Source organism: Urocitellus parryii, chromosome 4, assembly GCF_045843805.1.
Source record: "Urocitellus parryii isolate mUroPar1 chromosome 4, mUroPar1.hap1, whole genome shotgun sequence".
Lineage (NCBI taxonomy): Eukaryota > Metazoa > Chordata > Mammalia > Rodentia > Sciuridae > Urocitellus > Urocitellus parryii.
In genome coordinates this window covers 174,428,396-174,436,460 of record NC_135534.1, presented here as the reverse complement: position 1 = coordinate 174,436,460, position 8,065 = coordinate 174,428,396, and the positions used below count along the sequence as shown (strand labels likewise).

General features: G+C 47.7%; 1 protein-coding gene across 1 annotated transcript; it reads left to right on the top strand.

Moving 5' to 3' along the window:
* The first annotated feature begins 741 nt into the window (after positions 1-741).
* On the top strand, positions 742-6,698 carry LOC113182128 (protein SPATA31F1-like). Its single transcript, XM_077797347.1, has 5 exons — positions 742-885; positions 1,532-1,577; positions 2,105-2,165; positions 2,864-6,404; positions 6,513-6,698. The coding sequence occupies exons 1-5, from the start codon at positions 742-744 to the stop codon at positions 6,696-6,698; spliced, it is 3,978 nt and encodes a 1,325-aa protein (XP_077653473.1).
* The last annotated feature ends 1,367 nt before the right edge of the window (positions 6,699-8,065 follow it).

Here is an 8,065-nt window from a genome sequence, read left to right as displayed (position 1 = left end):
CCTACAGGTTCTGTTTCTGGTGAGAGTTGTGTCTGCTTCTAAGATGATGCATTGTGGCTGCATCCTCTATAAGGGACAAGCACCATGTCCTTGTTACAGTGAAAGGAAAAACAACTTCCTTATAATTTTATGAGTTCATTAATACCATTCATGAAGGCTCAGCCTTCATTACCTAATCACCTCCCCCAAATCCCTACCTTCTAATAATATCATCCTGGTGATTAGGTTTCAACCTAAGAATTTGTAACTCTCCCAACTACCCACCTGTACCTCTGCTAGAGATAGCCTACATTTCTTACTGGGAAGTGGGGAGTTGGTGAAGTTCCTCCATCCCAGTCACTCTTCCTCCACTCTTCCTTCCCTCCCCTGTGTCACAAAAGCACTCAGTTTTCTTAGGACAGGTGACCAAACAGTTGTTGTGAAAGGAGTGAGCAGAGCCAGCAGCCTGTTGTGGGAAATGGAGAATGAAGAGAAAGTGGGAAATAGACATGTGCGTGTGGCACCTCTAGACGCAGGCTCTGCAACCTTCACAGAGGAGCAGACACCTTCTCCTACAGACTGAACCACCACATGAGCCTCCCTTGTGAAACAGGAGGGCTTTGTGATGCAGTCTGCAGCCTGGTTCTGTCCTCTGTGAGGCGGACATGACAAGGGTGAAGCACTGGGAGTCATTTGGCACTAAGCCCCTGAACGCCTAGATATGGAGATGGTTGGTCTCCTCATGCTAATGAAGCTTAGGCCATGTTGACCTTTACATTTGTTCTGTGGGACTTTGGACAGTTCTTATATACATATGGCTTCATTTTCATCATTATCTTAATTATCTGGCAGATTAGACGGAGTTACTGTGGATTGAAGCTCGAGCCTACAAGAAGCTGCTGCCGGGTAGGGAAACGCTGTGACCACAATTGAACTAGTTTAAGTTTTCAAGGTCCAGGGTCACACCTTATGACCTCACTACCCCTCCCTGCCAAATTTAATACCATACCTTCAGGTACTTCTATATAGTCCTTTTTTCCTCAGAGGCTAAAAGCATTTTTTTTAAAACAAGTTCACCCCTATATACTTTACCCTAACTGAAAAGCCAACAACCTCTGATTGACTTGAGTGGAGACCTGGATATGGGATCTACTTCACTGGCTCTCAGAAGATTTCCCCATATGGGGGAATTTCTGGCTTACAGTCCTTTAAATCACTTACAAGCTCAAGTCCTGTGACTATTAGAACCATACCTCCTTCAGGGTGTACCATTCTTCCTCTTGTTTTATGCCAATTTCCATCAGAACTTCTCATAGACCTATGGGAGGTACAGAGTTTGGAAAAGACTTAAAGAGAATCAGAAATAGCAGAGAAGGGAAAAATGTTGAGGTGGAAAAAAAAGATGAAGTATAGGTAAAGGAAATGTAGAAGAGTATATAAAATGCAGACAAATACATAGAAAAGGATAGGAAATGTATGTAAGCTTTGTCTCATTTTGGACATGAAAAAGAAAATGGTGTCCCACTTTCATTCTAATGTTTTTGTCTTCAAGCGTCACCGAAAAGTCAGGCAAAGGGCAAGAGATGCAGCATCAAGAGGTAAAGTCCTAAATTCTTCTCTGACTCCCTTCCTCTGTGGGCTAGCTTCCCATGTGGTAGTTGTCCCTCTATGACCCCTGGTGTCAGGAAATGGGTGTTCTAACCACTGAAGTCTCCAACTACCCAAATCGGCAACTTTCACAGAGGAATTCTGTGGGTAGGAAATCAGAACCTGGGAATGTTTGAAAATTGTCTACCTCATTCCCTGGAGAATAAAGAATAGAGGAAGTAAAACAGATGCCCTTAATGGTCATTTGCTAGTTTTAAAATCCTCTGTAACACTTCATCTCTCAGTCTTGTCCTCCATAAAACCATCTGATGACCCTCCCTCACAGTGAGGTTGTGAAGGTCAGATGATAATAGGTGCAGGAGAGCAAGTCATGAATGATCCGATTTACATTGAAGTATCTTAGAGCATTGAACAGTTGAATTTTTCAGTCCCCTCTCGCTGAGAGTCAAAGGGCTCCAGCTTCTTAGAGAATGTCCCTGAAGTACACACATGACATAAAACTGTCCTGGTTCCTCAGCTCGAAGATTTTGCCAAGAAGAAGCTGAGAAGCCGCGGAAGCTGCTCTCTGTCATGAAAAGGTGATCTCTTGCTCTTTGCAGTCTTTCAACTCTCAGCCTGCCTTGTGGTGGTCTCTCAGCCTGGGCTGGAGCAGAAATGAGGAGAGGAATAATGACTGGGAGGAGACAGACAGGATGGAGGCTGGTTCCCTGGTTGAGAGGTTTGCAAGGGAAGACAGTAGTTCAAACACCTCAAGAGGGAAGAGACACCCTATTCAGCAATGTGCTAGGGTCACAGTAGTTCTACAATTCAAGATTTGATCAGTAAATAAAAAACACTACATGGGGTTACACTCAGCCAGGACACAATTATCCCATTAAGAGAATGGGTATTGCACAAAGCTCTCCTCTTTCTCATGTTCTTTTAAGAGTTACACATTTTCAAGGGAAGATTCCTGGGTCTTCCTGGACCCTGCTGACATTTCCTCCTCTGGTCTGTCTTCAGGAAGGACAATTCCTGGGACCCCTCATCCAGGAGCCTATTATCTTCTTAAAATTTCTAGAGAATGAGACTGATAATCAACAGAGGCTGGGTACAGCAGCACAGACATCCCATAAGGGATTCATTCTCAGAATGATGAGTTCCCATAAGGAACTCATTTTTCATAGCATAGGCCCCACTCTTATAGGACTCAGGGATGGAGGTAGAAATCCTCAGTCCACAATTCTTGCAGAGGTAGATGTCACTCTATTAATGATTGCCATGATTTCCTTCCCAGCCACAGCTGGCTTCCCCAGAAGGAAAGCGTGAGGCAGCTTCTGTGTGCCGATCCCTACTGCCAAATCTGCAATGGTGTGGCTCAGGAGATTCAGCAATTGCTGGAGGACGAGAACAACCAGATCTCCCCCACATTTCTGGGGCCATCACAGGGCTCTTCCTGCTTAGAGATGTTGTCCATGTCAAGTATGTCTTTTGAGCAGAATCTGGAGCTCCATTCCCAGCACTCCAGAGACCTTTCAGGGACATCTGTCACCCCAGCACTAACAACTGAAGGAATCAGCATTCAAGAATACTGGACTGATCGCCTCCCGCTAGGACAGGAATTTCAACTGGTAGAGATGCCTGTAGGTCCACAGACTATGGTTTCTTCAAGGCTTGAGTTGTCTGTGGTTCCAGGGAATGAGCAGGAGATGAGACAGAACAACCCCAATTTTGTCCAGGGGAACCAAGGCCAGCAGTCCTTGAACACTCAGGTCACTTTTATGCCCCTAACCCAAGAGCTCACAACCTTGGCACAACCTTTGGCCTTGCATATAGTCCCCTATGCACACCTGCCATTCTTTAGTCCTGAAGTCCTGAGGCTTCTTGAAGTACATGTAAAAAAATGGATGCATTTCCAGAGGTGGGGGCTCCCCAGGCGAGTGGAGGAATCCCTGAGGCAGCTTATGCCAAACCCACCAATGTATTGCCAGTCTGAAAATAACCAACCAGTTTCTTTAATCCAAAATAATACTTCTCAGATCTGTGTCCATAGATTTGGGACAATTTCTCACCAGACCTGGTGCTCATATGTGGCTGGCCAACCCACTCAGACCTTCTGGGTTTCTGAATGGTCCCTTATAGATTCAGAACAAAGACACCACTGCCAGAAAATCCCAAAACCTGTGGCTTTAGCCTTGCCATCTCCAGCCCTTAAAGACCTAAATGACCTCTATTCACTGCCAAGTGGTCAGGCAAATAACTCACAGAGCAAATATAACCAGCTCTTCTGTGGCCTCCCTACTCTGCATAGTGAATCCCTGGTGGCCACTTTCTTGGACTCTAAAGGACTCTCCAGGAACAAGAGTATGCCCAGGTCCCCCTTGAATGGTTCTCTTCTCTTCAATGAGCTCTATCCCCTGCTGTCCAAAACTCCACCTGAGTCAGCCCCAACCTCAGCCCCAGGCTCACACCCAAACCCCCTAAATTGCATGTCTCCCTCTAAGAATCAAGTCAGTGTCCCATTTCTGACTACAGCTGAGTGTGAAGCCTTGGAATGGCACTTGCTGCAGAGGCAACTCCAGCTTCAGTGGGGCCTGCCAGCAGTCTTCCAGAGATCTCAGCATGCCCCAAGCCCCGTGCATTATGAACCATGTGACAAAATCCAACCCCCTGAGACCATGAAGACCTCCTGTCCAGGAAAGTCTTTCTCAGTCCTCACCAGGGAACTGCTCTTCTTCCCAGAGCATGCCCGCAGGCTGCTGGAATTCCATCTCCAGAAGCAGTTGATTCACCATCGCTGGGGCCTGCCCCCAAAGATTCAGCAGTCCATCCAGTTGCTCCTTTCCTCCGCTGACCAGCAGACCCTGTCCTGGAGCAGCACAGCCCTACCCAGGGTGAGCATGCCCCCGCTTGCAACCCTAGACGACAATGAGGCTGGTGTCCTATTCTCACCCATGGTAGCCCAAATGTCCACCCCCATGCCACACTTGTTTGCCCAGGCCAAGGAAATATTGCAGAGCCACATCGACTCCAAATGTGGACAGATCCACCAGGGCCAGATCCCTGCCTGTGTATTTAGCTCCTGGGAATGCCGAATTCCTGGAGGCCTGGCAGTGGCTCCCTTCCCTTGCATTCCACAAAGCCAGCACCCAGAACTTCAGGCAGCAAGTGAACCTGACCCACAGCCCAAAGTTATGCCCTGGATACCAGTGGCCCTTGATCATCATCAGCAGCAGGCCTTACCAAGTGCTGACACTGAACACCCTAAGCTGCCCCGAGTCCTGTCTGAGACAGCCATTGAGAAACTGGAAACCATGCTGCGGCACAAGTATCTGGTCTTCCTGTCAGGCCTGCCTGCTCTGTACTGTGTGGCCCTCTCTAGGGCCATGGCTCCGGCAATCTGTAGTCAACCTATAATCACAGAGATGGTGTCTGGGCCTGTGGAAATCCCAGAGGAGCCTCCAAAAATCCCAGAGGAGCCTCCAACTCCTCCATTGACTCAGATGATCTCATCTGAAGACCCCTGCAGGAGGCTTGAACCGTGCTTTCAAGATGACGATGAGACTTGGGCAGACAACGCAGAGGAGTTCCAGCCTGAAGTTCGGGTGGAAGAAATGACAGAAATGGTACCTCCAGAGAGCCAGACTCTTCCTGCTATCCCCTCCTCATCCAAGACACACATCTTGGCCAAACTAAATTTTCACCTGAGAAAAAAGGTCATAGAGATACACCTGGGAATTTCCATAAGGATAAGGGAGAACAGGGAACCAACTGAAGGATTCACTGAGAACAAATCCACACAGGAGTCTCTTAGGAGTCTAAGCACCCCAGAAAGCACAGTAGTCCAGGAACTGTCCATCACACCAGAGTCTCCTCCTGCCCCAGACTCAGAATGGATCCCCCTTAAAAAACAGCTGGCCACTGAGTTGAAGGCAGTACAGCACAACCTAAAGGCACTTAGTTCCAAACCAGTGCCCCATGGATCACCCCCCCGGGCTTCCAAGATCTCACAACTCAATGCGAACATGACCGAGGCCCAGATACTTTGCGTTCAGGTGGAGGCCAGTGTGAACAACCCCATCCTGGAGGAACCCTGGATCCCTGAGCTTCAAAATCCTGACAAGATCAAGGACTCAGCCCAAGTCCTGGCATTGGCAGAAAAGAAAGAGGACCCAGGGAAACCCAAGTCAGCAGGGGACCTTGGAGAAGGGGATGCAGGGCTTGGGATCTCCTCAATCAGTGAAGAAAGACACCCTGCTGAAGATCAGAGGCCAGAAAGGATGAACAGGACATCCCGAGGCTCCTGGCAATGGAACCAGAGCTTTCTTCTTGAGGATCCCTGTCCACCTAGCCACCAGCATCACCCTCAGCTGCAGTCCCCAGAGCCACCCCCAGTAGTTCCTGGGGGGAAAGAATCTGAGCCTGACAGGCAAGACAGTCCAAGCAAGCCACATGTCATCCCTGAGCCCACAAGGAACCCTAAGAATGCCCAACCCATGGTGCCTCGCATTTCCCAGGACAAGTCTTTCCTCCCCCAGAAAACTCAGGGTAAACCTTTGCAGGGCCAAACTCTGCACAGTCAGGTCTTGCAGGGGAAGGCAATGCCAGCCCATTCTCACAAGAAGCCCATCGTTCCAGAGACTGACTTGAGAAATAAAATAAAATCCTTTCTGCACTGCATTACCCCTGAGAAGAAAGGCAAAGGGCACATGGAGTCCATGTTCTCCAAAGCTGGGAAAGTGTCCAAAACCAGAAAAGAAAATGTTGAAAAGAGCCTCATTCCAGCCAAAAGCCCCACGGGGAGAACTAAGACAGAGAAGCCAAGTGGGCACCCCAAGGCCCGTTCAGCCTCTCCTAAGAAGCCAGCGGGCCTGACCTTCTTAGATGCCAAGGCCCGTTCAGCCTCCCCTAAGAAGCCAGTGGGCCTGACCTTCTTAGATGCCAAGGCCCGTTCAGCCTCCCCTGAGAAGCCAGTAGGCCCAGCTGCCTTAAATGGTCCCCATTCCCCAGACAGTAAGCTCCGGCTACGCTCCCGACAGCATGGCTCTGCCTCAACCCAGGGCCATCCCCGCCACTGCCCTCGGCACTGTCTTCGAGTGGCTGGTGCCTCCCATCCAGGGAGCCTCCCCTAGCTCCCAACCCTCAGCTCTGAAACATCCTGCTCCAGAGAACTCCCAAAGCAATGAGGAAGTGTTCGAGGCTCCCCAACCTGGGCATTCCTTGAAGAGCGCTATTTTCATTTCCATTGATGAACAGGTGTAGCAGAGCACCACCTGAAATAATAGTCTATATCTCAAAACAAAGAGTTGTCTCTTTCCTCCTTATCACACTGTACTTTGTTAAGAGAAGGCATGAGGGAGGCTAAGACAACCTTCCTATGTAGGCAAGGAGCTTTAACCTACATTTCAGATGAGTCATTTTAAAGAAATGCCAGAATGTTCCCTTATTGAGGGATTGTTTTTGTGTTTATCCAAAGAACGTAGCTAATGTGATAAATATCTAAACTAAATGATAGAAACTCCCTTGTAGGCATTGGGAAGATCATTCTAGAAAAACCATTCTGGGAGCTTGCTATAACCCTGTTGCCTATCTCTCATTCCACTGCCTAAGGAGTGTGGGATGGCTCCCTCCTGGAATGAGGTCCCAGTAGAAAAGCAGAGCGGCTTGTCCCCCTCCCTTCAGGGAACCTGGAAGAAGGAGCATGAAGTTGGAGGTCTGTGTACCTGGGACAAAAGCTGACATGTTCCTGATCTTGGAGCATGATAAGGGACAAAATTCAATTTGCTTGGTACTGAAACAAACTTAGAGCCAGGAGGCAAAGGCAGTGCCAGAGTTCTCAGGTAGAGAGAGGGAGTAAATACTGAGCAGGGGTCTCCTTGGCCTTAGTGTGATGAAGGAATGAGCATTTAAGTTATCTGGGAAAGAATCAGTTCTCCAAACATATTTGAGCTTATCAAGTTACTGCCAGCAGTTTATATCCATCTCTAGTACTGTGTCCTATTTCTATACTACCTACACCTGGAGTCTCCCATCCTTACTACCTGAGTATACTTTCATGGTAAGTAATTGTGCTGAAATCAACTAAATCCCTCCCAGGATCTGCATGGTAACTTCCCCTCAGAGGATGACTCCTGTAGTTTTCCCCTACCAAGGACTGTACTAAGTAAGTATAATTGCTCCAGTCCTTGATTCCTGCCATCCCTTCCTTCCATCTCTTCATTATGTCCCATTGCATTTCAGAAAGCACCAAAAACATTCATCTTGATAGTCAAAAGAAGGCTCTTAAGGTTTTTAGAAAGTGTCCAGTCTATTAACCAGCCATAAAAAGTGATCATAAAAATCTAAGCGTTTAATGCTACACATGAGTCTCTACAACCAAATCAAAATTCTGGCCCCTTTGCCTCTCTTGCTGGGAATATCCAATATTTTGCTATTTCAGGGAAATATCTGTTTAATCATTAATGAAATATGTGCAATTCTCTAAAAATTTTAATGAAAT